This window comes from Pristiophorus japonicus, chromosome 2, assembly GCF_044704955.1.
Source record: "Pristiophorus japonicus isolate sPriJap1 chromosome 2, sPriJap1.hap1, whole genome shotgun sequence".
NCBI lineage: Eukaryota > Metazoa > Chordata > Chondrichthyes > Pristiophoridae > Pristiophorus > Pristiophorus japonicus.
In genome coordinates, this window is record NC_091978.1 from 66,760,944 (window position 1) to 66,786,757 (window position 25,814).

Consider the following 25,814-nt stretch of genomic DNA (forward strand, 5'->3'; position numbering starts at 1 on the left):
TCAAAACTCGGCACGGATTTGGTTGAGAATTCCGGATTTCAGACTATTAATTTTCTTGTCTGATATCTGTAAAAACCGGAACGGACTCGGTCCCAAGGATTCCAGACGTGGTACCTGTATATCTCGTTTGCTGTTTGTAGGATCTTTGTAGAAAACTGGCTGTCACATTTGCTGACATAATAAGTGACTTCAAAGATAACTAATTGGCTGTGAAGTGCTTTATTTTGGGATGTCCCAAGGACATGAAAGGCACTATATAATGCAAATTATAATTTTTTTTCTTTTTTGCCACATCTGTAGTCTTGATCGTCACCCGCTCATCCCTCTCCTCCAGGCTCTGGTCAGTGCTATAAAAGGGTTCCCCCGTCAACTCTAACCAGTTTTGGAGAAGGACCTCCAGACAAAGCATTAGCCTGTCTTTACTTCTTTAGATGCTGACATTTTCTGATTTTAAAATCAGATTTATGGCATTTTTGTCAGTGATACTGCTTTGTAGATCCAACATGAAATCTACCAAAGCTAACTGATTGCTTCCTACATCACAAATTGACACAATCAGATAAACTGTTAGTTGCTCAAAATAGTTGCATTTCTGCACTTGGAAAAATAAGCATCTAAACAAACCTAGATTTGAGCGTATTTCTGCCAATCCAGATAGAATTTGAGGAGCCTTGTGAAAACAGATTCTTTGGGCTAGAACCTCCACTTTTTTTGCATGCTTAATGCCCACTTAACGCCATTTAACCCCTGAAATGACACATAACGCCCAAATATCGCCCATTTTGGCACAAAATGGAAACTAACCGGGTTTTTTAGGAGACTTATTGCCGAGCGTTATTTTTCCCATGTGCTTAACACCAAGAAAAAATATTACTGCCGGCCCACTTTTTTGGGGCGGAATCAGCAGAATGGGCGATTTCAACATCCATATGAACGGCCAGGGTTACTTTCCTCATGGACTTAACGTTGAGATTCAATAATAACACCCGCCGACTGTTTTTTGTCGTAAAGGACATATTTACCCAAATTGGCGGCCATGGAGATCGCCCACCGCCAATTTCACCACCTCGCACACATATCGCCCACAATATCGCCCGATCAAAAAAACACCCACAAAAAGTGGAACTAACCGGGATGGACACCAGCGGTATAGCTGGCATTTGTTAAATCCCATTCTTGCTTGAGGAGCGGATATCAGAAAGATTTGCCTGAAAGAGCGCTGATGTGAGTGACAATGCTGACACACTGGTGTGTGTGTGCAGCTCAGACATCAATGGTGCCCATCACCTTGGTATCAGTTAAAGTTTACGTTGATTGATGTAAAGTTGTATTTAACCCTTTCATGGTAAGGAATCACCAGTGTGTAACGGTCCAGCTATCTGAGACAATGCGCAACAAGGTTATGTTCAATAACAAAAGTTTAATACCAACATTGGTCTCAATTCATAAGTGACACAACCAATAGCACTCAACCCCCACCCACACCCCACTTTTCCCACCATTGACATAAATCACATGGTCAACATGTCCAGCAACACAGAATATAAAGGCAAAGCAGGAGCTTGGTCCCCAGCTCCCATACATTGCAACAAACTGCATACACCCAGATGGAGATATAACACATCCATCACCTGCGCACTTGCACCTCACTTTCCTTCCCCCCTCTCTTTCTTCTCCCCACCTCTATTCCTTCCCCTCCTCGCTCCACGGCGCCTGGCCGAGGAGCTTCTCAGGCAGTGCCTCATTGGGAGGGATGAAGGCAGATGCGGTGGGTGCACGGGTACGGGAGCGGGGGGTACCGAGGGGGCAACATTCTCAGATGCAGAAGCAGGATCTTGGTCCTTGCTCTCATCTGTCATTCACAGTGTGATGCGGGGCCTAGGGGTGGAGTGCCGTGCTCGGGGACCAGTGGGAGCCCTCTGCCACCACTGTTCCAGGCTACCAGCTCCAGGACCTCCTCGATCCATTCCATGTTCTATCTTATTTGTTGGACAAAATCTCGGTGCCAATTATGTTCTTGGTGCTTAGTGGGCTTTTTGCTCCTAGTGAATCTCCCACAACAGCCAGACAAGCACAAACCACAGCCACACACGCTTTCAGCGCCTCCGAGCTCCCTCTCACTCCTCTTCTGCGCATGTCATGAAAACCCTTGACCTCCTGAATCACGGGAATTGAGCGTTGCCATGCCGTTGCTAAGGACGGTCACACTTTATGGCAGAAGACAAAAAAAATTTTACGCTACCGCCCATTTGATATCGCTCATGGTAACGCCCATTTTCAAGAATGTAAACTAGGTGTTTTGAGAATGGGCAAGAAGCCGGCGATCTGAAAACCCTTTTTTACCGCCCACGCCGGAAATAACATCCATTTCTGGGTGATAAGCTCAAAAATGGAGGTTCTAGCCTATGTCTTTAACCTCCCAGTTGTCCTTCGGACTTAACAAAATTCAAAAAAGGTACAATACAATGGCATAAATTGTTAATAGCACAACCAAGACAAAATAAGATTAGAATGGTACGTCTTCATTTGGATGGACCAGGTTAAATATTGAACTGTGATAGATTCAAAAGTGGGCCTGAGGCAAATAATAATTGGAAGCAAGAAGTGCCAAAAACTCCATGAGGGATGTGCTTCCAGTCATTTTTCACCCTTTTAAATACGATTGTTTTAAACCACTTACAGACATAGGTAGTGAATGAGCAGAGAACAAAATGACTACATCAGCCCTTTTCTCAGGTGGAAATCGATCAAGTTCCTGCTGTATATGATCAGCAAAACACTGCAAGATAAACAAAAACTGTTAAACATGAATGCAAATTCACTTACCAATTACTAATATGGAATAAAACGCCAAAAAGGTGAACTCCTAAGAAAAATTCTCTGATTATTCTAAAATATCCTAGATTCTTAGCTCATCCAAGATATTTTATTTTAAAAAGTAAAATGCTTATTACCCCAAAAGTAACTAGATGCATATATTAGGCAGTTTGCTCTATTATCCAGACCAAATTAAGGCACGCCATTCCCTCAAGTAGCTTTCCAAAACCACAACGACAATGTCAAGTCGTTGCGTGGAATGACCAGTATACAAGTAGGATATAGACAGTATGGCAGATCCTCTCATGCTTCTAGTTTCCTCACTGATGTGAAGTGCCTCTTTCTAGTGCTGCCCAAGGGTGGAAGCCAGGCTTGCTTTAAATACAAAAAGAGAAAAATAAACTTCTAAAACCCCACAGATAAAATTTAACATTTCCTATTTCTTAGCCTCCTGGCATGTGTACTGCAATAACCAGCTGCTTTCTCATCTGGACATTGTATAAGATACTGAGCACTCTACAAAAGGAAGAGATCTTATAGCTAGTTGATCCACAAACAACCTTACCTGAATTAATAATGGATGCGTTGGCCACCTGTCAATGGTACTCCATTTCATCTTCGATGCTGTGCCCTTGCCACTATAATATCGATATATTGCGTTTAAACTACTTCCTAAAAAAGAAAGTCAATAATCAAAGAAACTGTGCTCTCTCAGGTAGCTTTCAATCTGGTCAACCAATTCTGAGATCTCACCACCATCTTCCACTGAAACAGTAAATAATATGTTGCACTGAGATAGAAGATATGTGTTTTATTTTAAATTGAGATGAAGTGTACAGGGCCCTTAATACAGAATCACACTAACAATGAAGAATAGAAAAAAAGACAATGAGGTAAAAGATTAAGTTATGATTAGGTGACACCAAGCATTGGTTTTAAAAGCCACAAAACTGTGAGACAACAGCTCAGGAAAGTAAGGAGTTCCACAGTTCTCCGATCTTCAAAACGAATGAGTTGGAGACTGCGCTTGAATACAGTGAGGATGTAGGAAGGTGAAAGAGCATTTAGAATGGATATTTATAGTTTAGGAAGAATGAGACAATAGGTTAGAAGAAGAATGGCCATGGTAGTATCAATAAGACAGAGGGAGAGAATGTGGACACCAGAGATGAGAGAGAAGTTACCTATCGGACTACAATCTTTTTCTTGAATCCTGTGTCTCCCAAAATGTAGGCAAATTGAAGCCATGTACTCATTTGGCTTTTATAGAAATAGTTGAGCTATTCGTTAGGGGGCGGGGGTGGGAATGTTGGGCGTGAAAGAGGAAAACAAACTGTATGAAGGTAGATTTAACAATGCAAGAGATGCGATTTCCCCTTGAGGCTTGAAGAGTCAGTAAAACCAAAAACATCAACATGTGAATGATTAGAGTATAATCTTCAAAGGCAAGCAGTGGCAGCCATTGGTTAGATCAGTCTGTAAATACACTACCTAGTTTAGTACTGAAACATACAGATCAGGAAAGTCCCAGTACAATTCTAGTCTGTGCTGAGTCAGCAGAAGGATGCAAAATTGTCTAAAGTCAGAGAAATAAAGAATTCGGGAAAAATGCGAGACACAATTTTCAGTCTGTGCTGAGTAATCTGATGGAGCATGGGGCTACAATTAGCTTTAGCAACCCTAAATCAGGGATGTGAGAAATCATTGCGAGCTTTCACCTCTCATCACTATACTGCTACCCCTGCTGAAAGTACAAGTGGTGGAATCAAAAATAGAATCAGCTGTGATACTTCCTACCAATACAGTCAAGGCTCACATATAAATGTCTACTTAGATGAGTTATCCGAGGGTGACCACCGTCCATAACATACCTTAACAAGGAGTCAATACCTACATGGCGAGAAGAAAGCTGAAGAGAGAGAATAAAAACTATCAAATGACTTTGATTTGGACCAATTGTGAAACATCGTTTGGTGAGGGCAGAGGGAGAACAGTGTGATGAAAGTTTCAATGCGGGTCAAAGCTTTGGGAAATTATATTCCTTTTCCATGATCATATCCTTCTGAATAAGCTTGCATTGATAAACTGACCTGACCACGACACAAGGCAGAACTCTGCAACTAGAAGGCCCAGTCTCCTTCCTCTCCTACTCATGATTGAAATCAATATTGCTGAGCTTGAGTATCTCGTGTAAGCCACGAGTCAGATACAGGTGCAATGTCCCGAATCCAGAACTCCGAAAACTGGACATTTTTAGGCAAAACCCAAAATCCGGCACAGATTCGGCCGACGATTCCGGATTTCAGACAAGCAAATCGAGTCAAATCCGGAATTCTCGACCAAATCCGTGCCGGATTTCAAACTATTGATTTTCTTGTCTGAAATCTGGAAAAACTCAAAAACCGAAACGGACTTACTCCCAAGGATTCCAGATTTTGGACATTGTACCTGTACCTACAAAAAGCAGATTGCAACTCAAAAGAATACTTTTTAAGAATCTATTTTGTTTTTGTTAATTTTCTCCCCTCCTCTCCAAGTTACAGTTACACAGGTGCCACACAGCCTGCAGCGCTTCACCCAGGTGGCTATTATTCATGCATGGGCCTTGTCAGCGAGTGTCATCAGGCTACTTTTTTTTTTAATTATTTTTTTTATTATATTTTATTTTTTTATATACTTGACCATGGGAACAGCACAGGTGAACCCAATTTAACTTTCACCAAACATCCACACACACCTCTAGTATGGGCCACTGAATTGTGATCAGGAGCGAGAACCCTGGTTGATTTTTCCCTCCCTACCCGAGGGACGCTGAGGCCAATGTAATACACTTGCCACCGCCTCCCACTGAGATCAGGTAGGGGTTTGAACCTGTCAACTTCCTGGTTTTACACCTCTGCTACTCGCTAAACTCTCAGACCTGCAACTCATTAAAGCAAAGTTGGGCATTCATACAAGTGTAAGCATGCAGATTGATAATATAGCAATTGTACTCTACAAGACAAGCATTTATAATGACAAAACTGAACAAAGTTTTAAAACTTGCACAAAGTCAAAAATCAAATTGAATGCTCAAATAGATTGGAAGCGCATCATCTGGTTTCACAAACTCAATTCTAGTCCAAATCATAGAATCCTTTGAGGAAAAAACAAAATGAATTTCAGTATGGAAGGTAGCTTTGGAGAGGGTCCTTTGAACACACCATGTCACTTTAAAGAAACTCAGCAATTATAAATAGTGCTGATCATGAAACTGGACTAGTGGTGCATAAGTGCATTGTGTCCATAAAGCAAGGACAAGTTTGGCTACAAGCACATCAGTCATTGAACAGTCATAGCCTTGGCTCAAATATGTGTGTCCTGTCATTAGAGAATGGGGGGGCGGGGGGAGAGGAGGTAAAGATGGAAACCAGTATGAAAAATGTCTTTAATAAATTATAAATCCAGAAGTTAGCCTAACACTGAGAAAAGTATCTCTATATTTTAAAGGTGTAGATTTTGTGAACAATATTATCCAACTTATATACCCAACACTGTAGTACCTGTGGTAGAACAGCTGTATTGAGGATACTGTGTAAAAGCTACTGCTCGCTCAATCTCATCTCTCTCCATCTCTTCCACTGCTTCTTCTGTTAGCGGATGAACATATCGGAAACCAATGTAAAATTTATGCGGTGCTGAAAAAATGAGATGCACAAATACCTTATGAAAAGATTGCTTTTGAAACTTGTGGGTTATTTTTGTCTAATGGAATAGAAGTGGAACAAACTCAGCAAGATTCTCACAGCATATATCTTACTAATATGCTCCAAATCCTAGTAAAGCATCAACAGCAGGACTTATTTTTAAAATAAAAATTAATATACTTTTTATTTTAATATTTTGATTGATGTTTGTTTGCAACACAGAAAGTAAATTCTAAACTATAAAAAAGTGTTGAGGTGGAAGGTGGAAACAGACACGAGGCTGTACGAGCAGACTTCTAACCAAAATGCTCCAACCAAGTGGAGATGCCATAGCAATGTCTTCAAATTGATCCACAATGGGCAAGCTAATAAACGGCTTTAGGCTCCAGTTTGCAAGGTGCCAAAAGCAATGTTCTAATTTAAAGCCAATTCAGTTTCTTTATTTCAGATTCCAGCATCTGCAGTATTTTGTTTTTGTCTCAGTTTTTTTTAAGATGACATTACTTAGTTACCTAAATGCAATTAGTTTTGCTTAAAACATAACCATTTTTAACACTCTTACTTAATCTATTATACCCAACCATTAGTGGGAACTAAACTAATTATGGAGTGAAGTCACAAAATGAAGCACGGACTGGAATCTAGACCAATTGCATGGTTGGATGCAGAGAAGACCACCAGAACCTTAGTACTTTGTTTTTAGTGTTTGATAAAACATAAAAAAGGGACAGAGATGGATGATGAATTAGAATCAACTCAGGTGTAGAAAGAGAAATAGCAAGGGAAAGATAGATTGGATTGAGAGAGAAAAAAAGTCAAAGGCAAAGTAAGAAAAAAAAAATACCTAAAATTTTACCAGCCGAAGGAATGAGACCCCATAGTTTAGATTGTTCCCTTTCTGGGCCAGAGGGGTGGATTGGCATTACAATTATCATGTTGCTAAAAGAGTATTTACGCTCTTAATTACCAAGCTTAACTTTCTGTGATGAGTTTAATGGGCAATTAATGTGTACATTCAGCAAGTTCTTTGAAATAATGGAGTGGTTAAGGGCAAGATGCCAGTAATGTCAGATATGCCATGCAAATAAGGGAGCAACAGAAATCGACCAGCAAGTTCTGCAGATTTGCAACTCAGCAAGTGTTGTTTAATCCCCTAAATTTGTGGCTGATTTGCGCATTAATAATGGTGTGTGTTTTTAACACACTTATTTTTACAGCAAGATCCCACCCATTATAACAGCATTTTGCACTGGAAAAATAGGCTAAATCCATGTACATGTTACAGCTTTTTTTTAAATATACAGAAACCGGCCTTGACTGTATTTTCACATGAATGCACACACATTCCTAGTTGCTGCAACCAACTGCAGTATCTCTTGGTCCACTCTGTAACAGAGAGCAATTTCAGTTTGGAAATACAGATGAAAAATTTGCTTAGACTTATAATTGTCTTAAGAAGGTGAAAAGACTTCTATGGAGAAGGGAAACTTAATGTGAATGAGTTCGTATCTGGGGCAATAAGATCCTCATTAGAAAGATTCAACATCAATGCTATTTGGAACTTAAATCTTTCTAATATTCTAATGACCGCCTTCCATGTTTCTTCAGATTAAGTCCCAGCAGCTAGCAACTGTGACGATGAGATATTAGTAGTTGTTCCATGTTATAATGACGTGAGTAGCACGTGTAGCGAGTTGGTCTTACCGCAGGGAAAGGGTCCACAGCCAGCTAGGGAATGGAAGACCAGCAGGAAGAGTAGAGCAAGGAAGGTAGTGCAGGGGTCCCCTGCGGTCATCCCCCTGCAAAACAGATACACCGCTTTGGGTACTGTTGAGGGGAATGACTCATCAGGGGAGGGCAGCAGCAGCCAAGTTCATGGCACCGTGGCTGGCTCTGCTGCACAGGAGGGCAAGAAAAAGAGTGGGAGAGCGATAGTGATAGGGGATTCAATTGTGAGGGGAATAGATAGGCGTTTCTGCGGCCGCAACCGAGACTCCAGGATGGTATGTTGCCTCCCTGGTGCAAGGGTCAAGGATGTCTCGGAGCGGGTGCAGGACATTCTGAAATGGGAGGGAGAACAGCCAGTTGTCGTGGTGCACATTGGTACCAACGACATAGGCAAAAAAAGGGATGAGGTCCTACGAAACGAATTTAAGGAGCTAGGAGCTAAATTAAAAAGTAGGACCTCAAAAGTAGTAATCTCGGGATTGCTACCAGTGCCACGTGATAGTCAGAGTAGGAATCGCAGGATAGCGCAGATGAATACGTGGCTTGAGCAGTGGTGCAGCAGGGAGGGATTCAAATTCCTGGGGCATTGGGACCGGTTCTGGGGGAGGTGGGACCAGTACAAACCGGACGGTCTGCACCTGGGCAGGACTGGAACCAATGTCCTAGGGGGAGTGTTTGCTAGTGCTGTTGGGGAGGATTTAAACTAATATGGCAGGGGGATGGGAACCAATGCAGGGAGACAGAGGGAAACAAAAAGGAGCCAAAAGCAAAAGACAGAAAGGAGATGAGGAAAAGTGGAGGGCAGAGAAACCCAAGGCAAAGAACAAAAAGGGCCACTGTACAGCAAAATTCTAGAAGGACAAAGGGTGTTAATAAAACAAGCCTGAAGGCTTTGTGTCTTAATGCAAGGAGTATCCGCAATAAGGTGGATGAATTAATTGTGCAAATAGATGTTAACAAATATGATGTGATTGGGATTACGGAGACGTGGCTCCAGGATGATCAGGGCTGGGAACTCAACATTCAGGGGTATTCAACATTCAGGAAGGATAGAATAAAAGGAAAAGGAGGTGGGGTAGCATTGCTGGTTAAAGAGGAGATTAATGCAATAGTTAGGAAAGACATTAGCTTGGATGATGTGGAATCTACATGGGTAGAGCTGCAGAACACCAAAGGGCAAAAAACGTTAGTAGGAGTTGTGTACAGACCTCCAAACAGTAATAGGGATGTTGGGGAGGGCATCAAACAGGAAATTAGGGGTGCATGCAATAAAGGTGCAGCAGTTATAATGGGTGACTTTAATATGCACATAGATTGGGCTAGCCAAACTGGAAGCAATACGGTGGAGGAGGATTTCCTGGAGTGCATAAGGGATGGTTTTCTAGACCAATATGTTGAGGAACCAACTAGGGGGGAGGCCATCTTAGACTGGGTGTTGTGTAATGAGAGAGGATTAATTAACAATCTCATTGTGCGAGGCCCCTTGGGGAAGAGTGACCATAATATGGTGGAATTCTGCATTAGGATGGAGAATGAAACAGTAATTTCAGAGACCATGGTCCAGAACTTAAAGAAGGGTAACTTTGAAGGTATGAGGCGTAAATTGGCTAGGATAGATTGGCGAATGATACTTAGGGGGTTGACTGTGGATGGGCAATGGCAGACATTTAGAGACCGCATGGATGAAGTACAACAATTGTACATTCCTGTCTGGCGTAAAAATAAAAAGGGGAAGGTGGCTCAACCGTGGCTATCTAGGGAAATCAGGGATAGTATTAAAGCCAAGGAAGTGGCATACAAATTTGCCAGAAATAGCAGCGAACCTGGGGACTGGGAGAAATTTAGAACTCAGCAGAGGAGGACAAAGGGTTTGATTAGGACAGGGAAAATGGAGTACGAGAAGAAGCTTGCAGGGAACATTAAGGCGGATTGCAAAAGTTTCTATAGGTATGTAAAGAGAAAAAGGTTGGTGAAGACAAACGTAGGTCCCCTGCAGTCAGAATCAGGGGAAGTCACAACGGGGAACAAAGAAATGGCGGATCAATTGAATAAGTACTTTGGTTCGGTATTCACTAAGGAGGATACAAACAACCTTCCGGATATAAAAGGGGTCAGAGGGTCTAGTAAGGAAGAGGAACTGAGGGAAATCTTTATTAGTCGGGAAATTGTGTTGGGGAAATTGATGGGATTGAAGGCCGATAAATCCCCAGGGCCTGATGGACTGCATCCTAGAGTACTTAAGGAGGTGGCCTTGGAAATAGCGGATGCATTGACAGTCATTTTCCAACATTCCATTGACTCTGGATCAGTTCCTATGGAGTGGAGGGTAGCCAATGTAACCCCACTTTTTAAAAAAGGAGGGAGAGAGAAAACAGGGAATTATAGACCGGTCAGCCTGACCTCAGTAGTGGGTAAAGTGATGGAATCAATTATTAAGGATGTCATAGCAGTGCATCTGGAAAATGGTGACATGATAGGTCCAAGTCAGCATGGATTTGTGAAAGGGAAATCATGCTTGACAAATCTTCTGGAATTTTTTGAGGATGTTTCCAGTAAAGTGGACAAGGGAGAACCAGTTGATGTGGTATATTTGGACTTTCAGAAGGCTTTCGACAAGGTCCCACACAAGAGATTAATGTGCAAAGTTAAAGCACATGGGATTGGGGGTAGTGTGCTGACGTGGATTGAGAACTGGTTGTCAGACAGGAAGCAAAGAGTAGGAGTAAACGGGTACTTTTCAGAATGGCAGGCAGTGACTAGTGGAGTGCCGCAAGGTTCTGTGCTGGGGCCCCAGCTGTTTACATTGTACATTAATGATTTAGACGAGGGGATTAAATGCAGTATCTCCAAATTTGCGGATGATACTAAGTTGGGTGGCAGTGTGAGCTGCGAGGAGGATGCTATTAGGCTGCAGAGTGACTTGGATAGGTTAGGTGAGTGGGCAAATGCATGGCAGATGAAGTATAATGTGGATAAATGTGAGGTTATCTACTTTGGTGGTAAAAACAGAGAGACAGACTATTATCTGAATGGTGACAGATTAGGAAAAGGGAAGGTGCAACGAGACCTGGGTGTCATGGTACATCAGTCATTGAAGGTTGGCATGCAGGTACAGCAGGCGGTTAAGAAAGCAAATGGCATGTTGGCCTTCATAGCGAGGGGATTTGAATACAGGGGCAGGGAGGTGTTGCTACAGTTGTACAGGGCCTTGGTGAGGCCACACCTGGAGTATTGTGTACAGTTTTGGTCTCCTAACTTGAGGAAGGACATTCTTGCTATTGAGGGAGTGCAGCGAAGGTTCACCAGACTGATTCCCGGGATGGCGGGACTGACCTATCAAGAAAGATTGGATCAATTGGGATTGTATTCACTGGAGTTCAGAAGAATGAGAGGGGACCTCATAGAAACGTTTAAAATTCTGACGGGTTTAGACAGGTTAGATGCAGAAAGAATGTTCCCAATGTTGGGGAAGTCCAGAACCAGGGGTCACAGTCTGAGGATAAGGGGTAAGCCATTTAGGACCGAGATGAGGAGAAACTTCTTCACCCAGAGAGTGGTGAACCTGTGGAATTCTCTACCACAGAAAGTAGTTGAGGCCAATTCACTAAATATATTCAAAAGGGAGTTAGATGAAGTCCTTACTACTCGGGGGATCAAGGGTTATGGCGAGAAAGCAGGAAGGGGGTACTGAAGTTTCATGTTCAGCCATGAACTCATTGAATGGCGGTGCAGGCTAGAAGGGCTGAATGGCCTGCTCCTGCACCTATTTTCTATGTTTCTATGTTTCTATACAGATGCATGTATTAAGACTAGTGAATTTACATACTTATGTTGGTCTGGCTTTAAAAGTTCACTGTGTGGTGCATTTCAACTTCCAATTTAAAAAAAAACATTTTGGAACTCTTATCAACACTGATTCCAATACCTTGTCCTCCCTCTTGAGAAACCAATATGAAGGGTTGAGGCCCATACTACGGTTTAAAAGACCACGAGAAAAGAAAAGATAAATCAAGGGGTGATTAGAAAAAGTGCAATACCTGAAGATTTGAAGTACGAATCAGAGTAGAGGGAGCAGGATAGTTAGAATAAATACATGGCTTGAGCAGTGGGAGGGATTCAAATTCCTGGGACATTGGGCCCAAGTTTCGGCCTCAATTGCTCCTGATTTTTTGGAGCAACTGGTGTAGAACGGAGTATCTTAGAGATTCAAATTCTCGGCATTTAGTTTGCTCCAGTTCTAGTCAGTTAGAACAGTTTCACTTTGGAACAGAATTTTTTTTCCAAAAGGGGGAGTGTCCGGCCACTTACACCTGTTTTCAAAGTTTCGGCAAACTAACTTAGAATGGAGAAAGTGAAGATTTTTGTACGCTCGAAAAAACCTTGTCTACACTTTAGAAAATCAGGCGTAGGTTACAAATCAGGCGTAGAGAATGGGGGGAGGTTAAAAGGAAGTTTACAAACATTAAACACTTCAGTTTTACAAATAAAGAGCCATCATCAATAATAAATGATAAAAACATCAATAAATCAACCAATAAATCAATCAAAAAAATTAATAAGAAATAATTTTTTTTTTAAATCAATAAATAAAACATTTTCTACTTACCGACTGCAGCAACGGGAGCTCTCCAACAGCATGCTGGGATGCCGCCCCTCCCCCCCTCCCCCTAGTGTGTCTCTGTCTGTGTCTCTCACTCTCTGTCTGTGTCTCTCACTCTCTGTCTGTGTTTCTGACAGCGAGAGGAGGGGGAGGAGGGGGGTAGAGGGAGAGAGGGGGGGGGCAGGGAGGGAGGGAAGAGGGAGGGATGGGGGAAGAAGGGGAGAGGAGAAGGGGAAAGGGGGGAGGAGGAGAAGGGGAGGGGGGGAGGAGGAGAAGGGGAAGGGGAGGGAGGAGGAGAAGGGGAAGGGGAGGGAGGAGGAGAAGGGGAAGGGGAGGAGGAGGAGAAGGGGAAGGGGGGATGAGGAGAAGGGGGAAGGGAGGGGAGGAGGAGAAGGGGAAGGGGAGAGGAGGAGGAGAAGGGGAAGGGGGGAGGAGGAGAAGGGAAGGGGGGAGGAGGAGAAGGGGAAGGGGGAGGAGGAGAAGGGGAAGGGGGGAAGGAGAAGGGGAAGGGGGGGAGGAGAAGAAGGGGGAAAGTGAAGGGGGAGAGAAGGGAAGGAGAGGGGGGCGGAAGGAGAGGGGGGAAGGAGAGGGGGGGAGGAGAGGGGGGAAGGAGAGGGGGGAAGGAGAGGGGGGAAGGAGAGGGGGGGAAGGAGAGGGGGGGAAGGGAGGGGGGGAAGGAGAGGGGGGGGAAGGAGAGGGGGGGAAGGAGAGGGGGGGAAGGAGAGGGGGGGGAAGGAGAGGGGGGGGAAGGAGAGGGGGGGGGAAGGAGAGGGGGGGGAAGGAGAGGGGGGGGGAAGGAGAGGGGGGGGAAGGAGAGGGGGGGAGAAGGAGAGGGGGGGGAAGGAGAGGGGGGGAAGGAGAGGGGGGGAAGGAAGAGGGGGGGGGGGAAGGAGAGGGGGGGGAAGGAGAGGGGGGGGAAGGAGAGGGGGGGGAAGGAGAGGGGGGGGAAGGAGAGGGGGGGGAAGGAGAGGGGGGGAAGGAGAGGGGGGGGAAGGAGAGGGAGGGGGAAGGAGAGGGGGGGGAAGGAGAGGGGGGGGGAAGGAGAGGGGGGGAAGGAGAGGGGGGGGGGAAGGAGAGGGGGGGGAAGGAGAGGGGGGGGAAGGAGAGGGGGGGGAAGGAGAGGGGGGGGAAGGAGAGGGGGGGAAGGAGAGGGAGGGGAAGTAGAGGGGGGGGGAAGGAGAGGGAGGGGGAAGGGAGGGGGAAGGAGAGGGGGGGGAAGGAGGGGGGGGAAGGAAGAGGGGGGAAGGAGAGGGGGGAAGGAGAGGGGGGGAAGGAGAGGGGGGGGAAGGAGAGGGGGGGAAGGAAAGAGGGGGGAAGGAAAGGAGAGGGGGGGAAAGGAAAGGAGGGGGAAAGGAAAGGAGGGGGGGAAAGGAAAGGAGCGGGGGGAGAAAGGAGGAGGGGAGGGGGGAAAGAGAAGGGGGGGGGGGGGAAGAGGCTGAACGGGCCGGGCCCGGCCGGGCCCAAGACTTCGGGCAGGGCCCGTCCCCAGCACCAGATTTACAGGTAGGTGGTGTTGGGTCGGGTCGGGTCCAGGGTCTGGGGTCGGGAGTGCGGGTCGGGTCGGGTCGGGGGGGGGGGCGGGTGGGGGCGGAGGGAGCTCGGTTCGGTTCGGGTCGGGTCGGGGAGGGAGGGAGGGAGGGAGGGAGGGAGAGGGAGGTCAGGTCGGGTGGGGGAGCGCGGGTCGGGTCCAGTCCGGGGGGGGTCGGGTCCGGTCCGGGGGCGGAGGGGGGAGGGAGCGGGCGTCGGGTCGGGGTCGGGTCGGTCGGGAGCGTGGGTCGGGTCGGGGCGGGAGGGAGGTCGGGTCGGGGGGAGGGAGGGAGAAGGAGGTCAGGTCGGGTGGGGTGGGGAGCGCGGGTCGGGTCCAGTCCGGGGGGTCGGGTCCGGTCCGGGGGTGGGTGGGGGAAGCGGGAGTCGAGTCGAGTCGGGTCAGGATGAAGCAGGAGCTGGGCATGGGAGGCAACCTTATGCACGCAGCCCCAGTGAGGCCATTCGGCCAGGGCTAGGGGCTGCGTGCTTCGGGCCCCTCCCACACAGTTTTGTGCACCTGGAGCTACTGCACATGCGCGCCCACTGTAGCGCGCATGTGCAGAGGTCCCGGCACTGTTTTCAGCGCAGGGATCGAGCCCCGCTCCCTACAGCTCGTGCTACACCGCGCCCGACTCAAGAGGACCAGCATGGAGCCGGAGAATCTGTAAGTTTTTTTAGGCGCACTTTGTGGCGCGAAAAATGGGCGTCCAGGTCGGGGCTGCGCCATTCTAGGCGTGGCCCGAAACTTGGGCCCAATGGAACCAGTTCTGGGGGAAGTGGGACCTGTACAAAAGGGGCGGTCTGTACTTGGGCAGGACTGGAACTGATATCCTAGGGGTAACATTTGCTAATGCAGTTCGGGAGTGTTTAAACTAATATGGCAGGGGGATGGGAACCTATGCAGCGAGACAGGGCGAAGTAATATGCAGTCAGAAACAGATGGTAGAAAGGTAAACAGCAATAGTGGAAGGCCAAGTAAACAAAGGTAAGAAACAAAAAGGGCCACACGACATCATAATTCTAAAAGGACAAAGGGAGTTAAAAAAACAAGCCTGAAGGCTTTGTGTCTTAATGCAAGGAGTATCCGTAATAAGGTGGATGAATTAACTGTGCAAATAGATGTTAACAAATATGATGTAATTGGGATTACAGAGACGAGGTTCCAAGATGATCAGGGCTGGGATCTCAACATCCAGGGGTATTCAACATTCAGGAAGGATAGAATAAAAGGAAAAGGAGGTGGGGTAGCATTGCTGGTTAAAGAGGAGATTAATGCAATAGTTAGGAAGGACATTAGCTTGGATGTCGTGGAATCTATATGGGGAGAGCTGCAGAACACCAAAGGGCAAAAAACGTTAGTGGCAGTTGTGTACAGACCTCCAAACAGTAGTAGTGATGTTGGGGAGGGCATCAAACAGAAAATTAGGGGTGCATGCAATAAAGGTGCAGCAGTTATCATGGGTAACTTTAATATGCATATAGATTGGGCTAACTAAACTGGAAGCAATACGGTGGAGGAGGATTTCCTGGAGTGCATAAGGGATGGTTTTCTCGACCAATATGTCGAGGAACCAACTAGGGGGGAGGCCATCTTAGACTGGGTGTTGTGTAATGAGAGAGGATTAATTAGCAATCTCGTTGTGCGAGGCTCTTTGGGGAAGAGTGACCATAATATGGTGGAATTCAACATTAGGATGGAGAATGAAGCAGTTAATTCAGAGACCATGGTCCAGAACTTAAAGGGTAACTTTGAAGGTATGAGGCGTGAATTGGCTAGGATAGATTGGCGAATGATACTTAAGGGGTTGACAGTGGATGGGCAATGGCAGACATTTAGAGACTGCATGGATGAACTACAACAATTGTACATCCCCGTCTGGTGTAAAAATAAAAAAGGGAAGGTGGCTCAACCGTGGCTATCAAGGGAAATCAGGGATAGTATTAAAGTAAAGGAAGTGGCAGACAAATTGGCCAGAAATTGCAGCGAACCTGGGGACTGGGAGAAATTTAGAACTCAGCAGATGAGGACAAAGGGTTTGATTAGGGCAGGGAAAATAGAGTACGAGAGGAAGCTTGCAGGGAACATTAAAATGGACTGCAAAAGCTTCTATAGATATGTAAAGAGAAAAAGGTTAGTAAAGACAAACGTAGGTCCCCTGCAGTCAGAATCAGGGGAAGTCATAACGGGGAACAAGGAAATGGCAGACCAATTGAACAAGTACTTTGGTTCGGTATTCACTAAGGAGGACACAAACAACCTTCCGGATATAAAAGGGGTCAGAGGGTCGAGTAAGAAGGAGGAACTGAGGGAAATCCTTATTAGTCGGGAAATTGTGTTGGGGAAACTGATTGGATTGAAGGCCGATAAATCCCCAGGGCCCAATAGTCTGCATCCCAGAGTACTTAAGGAGGTGGCCTTGGAAATAGCATAGAAACATAGAAAATAGGTGCAGGAGTAGGCCATTCGGCCCTTCTAGCCTGCACCGCCATTCAATGAGTTCATGGCTGAACATGCAACTTCAGTACCCCATTCCTGCTTTCTCGCCATACCCCTTGATCCCCCTAGTAGTAAGGACTTCATCTAACTCCTTTTTGAATATAATTAGTGAATTAGCCTGAACAACTTTCTGTGGTAGAGAATTCCACAGGTTCACCAATCTCTGGGTGAAGAAGTTTCTCCTCATCTCGGTCCTAAAGGGCTTACCCCTTATCCTTAGACTGTGACCCCTGGTTCTGGACTTCCCCAACATTGGGAACATTCTTCCTGCATCTAACCTGTCTAAACCCGTCAGAATTTTAAATGTTTTAAAAAGCAGATGCATTGACAGTCATTTTCCAACATTCCATAGACTCTGGATCAGTTCCTATGGAGTGGAGGGTAGCCAATGTAACCCCACTTTTTAAAAAAGGAGGGGAAGAGAAAACAGGGAATTATAGACTGGTCAGCCTGACATCGGTAGTGGGTAAAATGATTAAATCAATTATTAAGGATGTCATAGCAGCGCATTTGGAAAGAGGTGACATGATAGGTCCAAGTCAGCATGCATTTGTGAAAGGGAAATCATGCTTGACAAATCTTCTGGAAATTTTTGAGGATGTTTCCAGTAGAGTGGACAAGGGAGAACCAGTTGATGTGGTGTATTTGGACTTTCAGAAGGCTTTCGACAAGGTCCCACACAAGAGATTAATGTGCAAAGTCAACGCACATGGGATTGGGGGTAGTGTGCTGACGTGGATTGAGAACTGGTTGTCAGACAGGAGGCAAAGAGTAGGAGTAAATGGGTACTTTTCAGAATGGCAGGCAGTGACTAGTGGGGTACCGCAAGGTTCTGTGCTGGGGCCCCAGCTGTTTACATTGTACATTAATGATTTAGACGAGGGGATTAAATGTAGTATCTCCAAATTTGCGGATGACACTAAGTTGGGTGGCAATGTGAGCTGCGAGGAGAATGTTATGAGGCTGCAGAGTGACTTGGATAGGTTAGGTGAGTGGGCAAATGCATGGCAGATGAAGTATAATGTGGATAAATGTGAGGTTATCCGCTTTGGTGGTAAAAACAGAGAGACAGACTATTATCTGAATGGTGACAGATTAGGAAAAGGGGAGGTGCAACGAGACCTGGGTGTCATGGTACATCAGTCATTGAAGGTTGGCATGCAGGTACAGCAGGCGGTTAAGAAAGCAAATGGCATGTTGGCCTTCATAGCGAGGGGATTTGAGTACAGGGGCAGGGAGGTGTTACTACAGTTGTACAGGGCATTGGTGAGGCCACCCCTGGAGTATTGTGTACAGTTTTGGTCTCCTAACTTGAGGAAGGACATTCTTGCTATTGAGGGAGTGCAACGAAGGTTCACCAGACTGATTCCCGGGATGGCGGGACTGACATATCAAGAAAGACTGGATCAACTGGGCTTGTATTCATTGGAGTTCAGAAGAATGAGAGGGGATCTCGTAGAAACGTTTAAAATTCTGATGGGTTTAGACAGGTTAGATGCAGGAAGAATGTTCCCAATGTTGGGGAAGTCCAGAACCAGGGGTCACAGTCTAAGGATAAGGGGTAAGCCATTTAGGACCGAGATGAGGAGAAACTTCTTCACCCAGAGAGTGGTGAACCTGTGGAATTCTCTACCACAGAAAGTTGTTGAGGCCAATTCACTAAATATATTCAAAAAGGAGTTAGATGTAGTCCTTACTAGTAGGGGGAATCAAGGGATATGGCAAGCAAGCAGGAATGGGGTACTGAAGTTGCATGTTCAGCCATGAACTCATTGAATGGCGGTGCAGGTTCGAAAAGCCGAATGGCCTACTCCTGCACCTATTTTCTATGTTTCTATGTTTCTAAGAACACAAAATGCTGAAAGAATAGATTGGGTCCACTGACAGAAAGAATGCTGAAGAATTGGATTGAGTTTTGCCAGTCAGACTGTAATGAAAAAGATTTTAAATTCTTAAAAACCTCCTCAAAACCCACCTTTTTGACCTACATTTCACGCCCCCCCCCACAAAAAAAATATTCTCCTGTAGATATTCACAGAAATTTCCCATCTGTTCAAAGCTCAAGTGCTACATATCTTTTGCCAAAGATGCTTGTATATAAAACTTATAATGACATTATGTTCAAATGCTGAACCCTCAGTTTAAAAAGACAAATACGCATACATTGTGGGAGAGAAAAAGTGCAGACTAACTACCTTCTTCTATTACTCTTATCTAATCAGTTCAGGAGTACACAGTAAGTTCAGTTGCTTCCCTGCTCCAGGTTATCCCCTAACTACAGTTTGTCTTAAGCAAGAAAAATGGGTGGGAGAAGAGAAGGGTGTGCCTCTCTCTAGTTAATTCTCAGAAATGTAAGCCAAACAATTTACAGTTTTCAGCTATCCAACAGGCCAGAACTATGAAATTACAACACCCAAAATCTAGAATTCACTGGAGATAGGGCCATAGGGTTCCCATAACAACCACGTATCTTGTGCTAAAGCAGCATTTCTGCTATAGCAGCCACTTTCAAACTTTAACCAATATTTCTCCCCATCTTTTACGCCAACACCCCTATCTTCCTCAGACAGTACAGCGTAACATAAGGCCCCTGTTAATATAGTAGATTAATAAAAATCACTCATTCTATAAATGCAGCAACCCTGATGTAAATATTCTAAGTTAATTTAATCACCAATTTTTAATAACATTGCAGAAGTGTAAAGTAGTTATGTCTTTGGTACTGTATTATACATATTTTTGAGAGTGGAATCTGAACTCCTATGCAAATGATACCCAGGTTGTAAGGCTGTGAAATTCCAATGATTTCTAGTGGCACTTTCTGCTCAGTTCGTGCTGACATTACTGATTTAGTTGCTGAACATTTGCAGAAGCCACTGATGTTAAAAAAAGAAACCTTAAATCATCCAGAGGTGGAGTAAATTAGGAAAAATGTGTAATGCTCTGCTTGTAAGTGAATATGTGCTGCAAACATTTACTAAACTTGCAAGGAGCAGAATAAAAACTGTATTCATAACAGTTAACGTATTGGGAGAAAGAGAAAGACTTCAGATCACAAATCCTAATTGGATTCTATATAATTGAGTGGATTCTTTCTTTGGCAGAAGGAGCACTTTTATTTATTGAAAATAGCTTAACTCCTCAAAATCTAAACTATTGAATGGGAGAGCAGAATAAGAGTAAAGTAAATCCACATATTTTGAATTATTGAAGGAAATCAGAAAAAAAAAGTGGAAAACTACACAAAAGCAACAGTGCAATGTATTCGGGACAGAAAGACGGAAAATTAAACTGCAAGAAGCAACAAAAGATAAAAACATGCAAGGATTGCATATTGAACCAACTTAGGTCAGCCATCTAGAAAAACCTATTTTCCTCTAACTCAGAGGTGGGCAATTATTTGGGCTGGAGGGCCACTTAAGTTTTGGTGAGCTCTCAAGGGCCACCTACCAATGTTCACCAATTGCGCAGCCCTGCACAGGCCACTCCTCAGCTCCTGCCGCATGTGCGGTTGCATAGTGGCCGGACACGCAGCGAACTTAAAAGGACCACGCGCGAAAAAAAAGAGGGAACGTTGTATAAACATAAATTCAGATAGTAATCCAATGCTATCTTACATACACATGTATTTGATATTGCTTGCAAATGAATCAAAGATAAAAGTTGAAAATGTGATATCTTCTGGACTCTGTAAATCAGTTCTGTGAAGTAGAGCTGTACTCTCTTTAGAGCCTGCGTCAGAACCAATTTCCCACCTCAGTCATCCTTAAGTCCCTCTGCAAAGGTTAGTAATGCCGTCCCAATTGGTGCCAGATGAGAACTCCCCAGCCGACATACTCTGGACACCGTGAGAGGAAAGATGCAGAGCCCGTTACTTTCTTCGGTAAAAGATTTGTGGAGATGAGCAGCCATGATGCCACTCTAAATTGGATAGGGTATATTCAAGTCCGCCATTGGGGCCCAGACTCACGGAACGGATCCTTTTAAGATTTGTCCAGGGAGAATCGCTTTTGCGAATTATTAATTTGAATGAAGGGTTACTATGTTTTTTCCTTGGCTGCAGTTCGGGTCTGTCTCTGACTCATGAAAAGTGAAAATGGCTAAGACGGATGTGCACTCATGCTCCAACTTGCGTTCTATTTCTGTCCCATCCAGTGGGCCGGAAGGAATGACTTGATGGGCCGGATATGGCCTGCGGGCCATATTTTGCCCACCAATGCTCTAAAACCATCCAACAGTCTCTTAAATAAGTCTACAGTTTTTGGCTTCACTACTCTATCCGCGAGCCCATTCCCAATATTGATCACAGTGGAAAAACTTCCCGAGATCAATCCTAAAATAGCATTTCACCAATATGGATCTATACTCCCTTGTCCATGCTTTACAATGAATTAATGTTCCAAAAATACCTTTTCAATGCCATTTAATATCTTGTATACTTTCCATGTAATTTCCTGGGCTGGTTTTGATCACCTGTGGGGGTCAAAGATGAATTTTCCAGATTACTTTTCCCCCTTATTGGCCCTGTGTTTTTTGCCTCTCCCAGGAGATTACGTGGCTGTAGGGGTAGCTATGAAGCAGTGTTTAGTCATCATGTTCCGGCCATGAGGCAGGCTTGAAGGACCAGCTGGTCTTTCCTTGCCTGTCAATTTTGTATGTTCGTTAAAAAGTCCCCTCCTTTCAAGGATAAAAGGCCAAATCTTTTCTCATGATGCAATTCTCTAGTACTAAGGATCATCTTTATGGTTTTTCTTTACACCTTTTTAGGAAAGCAAAATATTACTTCATTATGTTTGTAGCAGGAACAGCACTGAAGAACAAATGGTATTCCTTAAGAATGAGTGGGGCAACAGTATGGCGGAACATAAAAACTATGGAAATATTGGTGATATTGTCAAGGAGTTAAGTAAAGATATGCATTCAAAAACTAGGGTCATTATGGCATCAAATCCAGATGAAATTCATCACATACTGAAATTAATGGGGACCAGGATGTGGTGGGGACTCATCATAGGCAGTCCCTCGGAATCGAGGAAGACTTGCTTCCACTCCCAAAGTGAGTTATTTGATGGCTGAACAGTCCGATACGAGAGCCACAGACCCTGTTACAGGTGGAACAGACATTTGTCGAGGGAAGGGGTGGGTGGGGCTGGTTTGCTGTGCGCTCCTTCCGCTGCTTGCGGTTGACCTTTTCATGCTCTTTGCATTGAGACTCGAAGAGCTCAATGCCCTCCCGGATGGACTTTCTCCACCTCGGGCGGTCTTCAGCCAGGGTCTCCCAGGTGTCAGTGGTGATGTCACACTTTACCAGGGAGGCTTTGAGGGTGTCCTTAAAATGTTTCCGCTGCCCACCTTTGGCTCGTTTACCATGGAGGAGCTCCGCATAAAGCATTTGCTTAGGGAGTCTCGTATCTGGCATGCGAACTATATGGCCTGCCCAGCGAAGCTGATCGAGTGTGGTCAGTGCTTCAATACTGGGGATGTTAGCTTGGACGAGGAGACTGATGTTGGTGCACCTGTCCTCTCAGGAGATTTGCAGGATCTTGCAGAGACCTCATTGGTGATATATCTCCAGCGACTCGAGGTGCCTTCAATATATCGTCCATGCCTCAGATCCATACAGGAGGGTGGGTATTACTACAGCCCTGTAGACTATGAGCTTAGTGGTAGATTTGAGGGCCTGGTCTGCAAACACACTTTTCTTCAGACAGCCGAAGACTGCACTGGTGCACTGAAGGCGATGTTGAATCTCTGATTCAATGTCTGTCTTTGTTGATAAGAGGCTCCCGAGATATGGGAAATGGTCCACTTTGTCGTGGGACGCGCCGTGAATCTTGATGATTGGAGGGCAGTGCTGTGCGGTGGCGACAGGCTGGTGGAGGACCTTTGTCTTATGGATGTTAAGCGTAAGGCCCATGCTTTCATATGCCTCAGTGAATACATTGACTATATCCCGACGACCAAGTTAGAAACATAGAAACAGAGAAAAATCGGTGCAGGAGTAGGCCATTCGGCCTTTCGAGTCTGCACCACCATTCAATAAGATCATGGCTGTTCATTCACCTCAGTACCCCTTTCCTGCTTTCTCTCCATACCCTTTGATCCCTTAAGCTGTAAGGGCCATATCCAACTCCCTCTTGAATATAACCAACGAACTGGCATCAACAACTCTCTGCAGTAGAGAATTCCACAGGTTAACAACTCTCTGAGTGAAGAAGTTTCTCCTCATCTCGGTCCTAAATGGCTTACCCCTTATTCTTAAACTGTGACCCCTGGTTCTGGACTCCCCCAACATCGGGAACATTCTTCCTGCATCTAACCTGTCCAGTTCCATCAGAATTTTATATGTTTCTATGAGATCCCCTCTCATCCTTCTAAACTCCAGTGAATACAGGCCCAGTCGATCCAGTCTCGCCTCATATGTCAGTCCTGCCATCCCGGCAATCAGTCTGGTGAACCTTCGCTGCACTCCCTCAATAGCAAGAACATCCTTCCTCAGATTAGGAGACCAAAAACTGAACACAATATTCCAGGTGAGGGTTCACCAAGGCCCTGTACAGCTGCAGCAAGACCTCCCTGCTCCTATACTCAAATCCCCTAGCTATGAAGGCCAACATGCCATTTGCCTTCTCCACCGCCTGATGTAACTGCATGCCAACCTTCAATGACTGATGTACCATGGCACCCAGGTCTCGTTGCACCTCCCCTTTTTCCTAATCTGCCGCTAGTCAGATAATATTCTGCCTTTGTGTTTTTGCCACCAAAGTGGATAACCTCACATTTATCTACATTATACTGCATGTGCCATGCATTTGCCCACTCACCTAACCTGTCCAAGTCACCATGCAGTCTCTTAGCATCCTCCTCACAGCTCACACCGCCACCCAGCTTAGTGTCATCCGCAAACTTGGGAGATATTACTCTCAATTCCTTCATCTAAATCATTGATGTATATTGCAAATAGCTGTGGTCCCAGCACTGAGCCCTGCGGCATCCCACTAGTCACTGCCTGCCATTCTGAAAAGGACCCGTTTATCTCGACTCTCTGCTTCCTGTCTGCCAACCAGTTCTCTATCCACGTCAATACATTACTCCCAATACCATGTGCTTTCATTTTGCACACCAATCTCTTGTGTGGGACCTTGTCAAAAGCCTTTTGAAAGTCCAAATACACCACATCCACTGGTTCTCCCTTGTCCACTCTACTAGTTACATCCTCAAAAAATTTTCGAAGATTTGTCAAGCATGATTTCCCTTTCATAAATCCATGCTGACTTGGACCGATCCTGTCACTGCTTTCTAAATGCGCTGCTATTTCATCTTTAATAATTGATTACAACATTTTCCCCACTACCGATGTCAGGCTAACCGGTCTATAATTCCCCGCTTTCTCTCTCCCTCCTTTTTTAAAAAGTGGCGTTACATTAGCTACTCTCCAGTCCATAGGAACTGATCCAGAGTCGATAGACTGTTGGAAAATGATCACCAATCCATCCACTATTTCTAGGGCCACTTCCTTAAGTATTCTGGGATGCAGACTATCAGGCCCTGAGGATTTATCAGCCTTCAATCCTATCAATTTCCCGAACACAATTTCCTGACTAATAAGGATTTCCTTCAGTTCCTCGTTCTTGCTAGACCCTCGGTCCCCTAGTATTTCCAGAAGGTTATTTGTGTCTTCCTTCGTGAAGACAGAACCAAAGTATTTGTTCAATTGGTCTGCCATTTCTTTGTTCCCCATTATAAATTCACCTGATTCTGACTGCAAGGGGCCTATGTTTGTCTTCACTAATCTTTTTCTCTTCACATATCTATAGAAGCTTTTGCAGTCAGTTTTTATGTTCCCTGCAAGCTTCCTCTCATACTCTATTTTCTCCCTCCTAATTAAACCCTTTGCCCTCCTCTGCTGAAATCTAAATTTCTCCTAGTCCTCAGGTTTGCTGCTTTTTCTGGCCAATTTATATGCCTCTCCCTTGGATTGATCACTATCCCTAATTTCCCTTGTTAGCCACGGTTGACTCACCTTCCCCGTTTTATTTTTACTCCAGACAGGGATGTACAATTGTTGGAAGTTCATCCATGTGCTCTTTAAATGCTTGCCATTGCCTATCCACCGTTAACTCTTTAAGTATCATTCGCCAGTCTATTCTAGCCAATTCACGTCTCATACCATCGAAGTTACCTTTCCTTAAGTTCAGGACCCTCGTCTCTGAATTAACTATGTCACTCTCCATCTTAATAAAGAATTCTACCATATTATGGTCACTCTTACCCAAGGGGCTACGCACAACAAGATTGCTAATTAGTCCTTTCTTGTTACACATCACCCAGTCTAGGATGGCCAGCCCTCTAGTTGGTTCCTCGACATATTGGTCTAGAAAACCATCCCTAATACACGCCAGGAAATCCTCCTCCACTGTACTGCTACCAGTTTTGTTAGCCCAATCTATACGTAGATTAAAGTCGCCCGTGATAACTGCTGTATCTTTATTGCACGCATCCCTAATTTCTTGTTTGATGCTGTCCCCAATTTCACTACTACTGTTTGGTGGTCTGTACACAACTCCCACTAGCGTTTTCTGCCCTTTGGTATTCCGCAGTTCTACCCATACAGATTCCACATCATCCAAGCTAATGTCCTTCCTTACTATTGCGTTAATTTCTTCTCTAGCCAGCAACGTTACCCCACCTCCTTCCTGAATATTGAATACCCCTGGATGTTGTGTTCCCAGCCTTGGTCACCCTGGAGCCATGTCCCCGTAATCCCAATTATATCATATTCGTTAATAGCTGCCTGTGCAATTAATTCGTCCACCTTATTACGAATACTCCTCGCATTGAGGCACAGAGCCTTCAGGCTTGTCTTTTTAACACACTTAGTCCCTTTAGACTTTTGCTGTCATGAACATTTTACAGAGCTCAGTAGACAACAGTGCAACAAAAAACCTCTCAGGTCCTT

The 25,814-nt window shown here is 45.0% G+C and overlaps 1 protein-coding gene across 2 annotated transcripts in view; it reads right to left on the reverse strand.

Moving 5' to 3' along the window:
* The window catches only part of fech (ferrochelatase), a 61,749-nt gene that overhangs the window by 16,171 nt on the left and 19,764 nt on the right, over positions 1 to 25,814 (reverse strand). For both annotated transcript variants that reach the window (XM_070867651.1, XM_070867641.1), the window contains 3 exons: positions 6,360 to 6,494; positions 3,383 to 3,489; positions 2,681 to 2,779 (listed from right to left, as the gene is read on the reverse strand). In XM_070867651.1, coding sequence (XP_070723752.1) covers positions 2,681 to 2,779; positions 3,383 to 3,489; positions 6,360 to 6,494 — 341 coding nt within the window. The remainder of the gene's footprint in view (positions 1 to 2,680; positions 2,780 to 3,382; positions 3,490 to 6,359; positions 6,495 to 25,814) is intronic.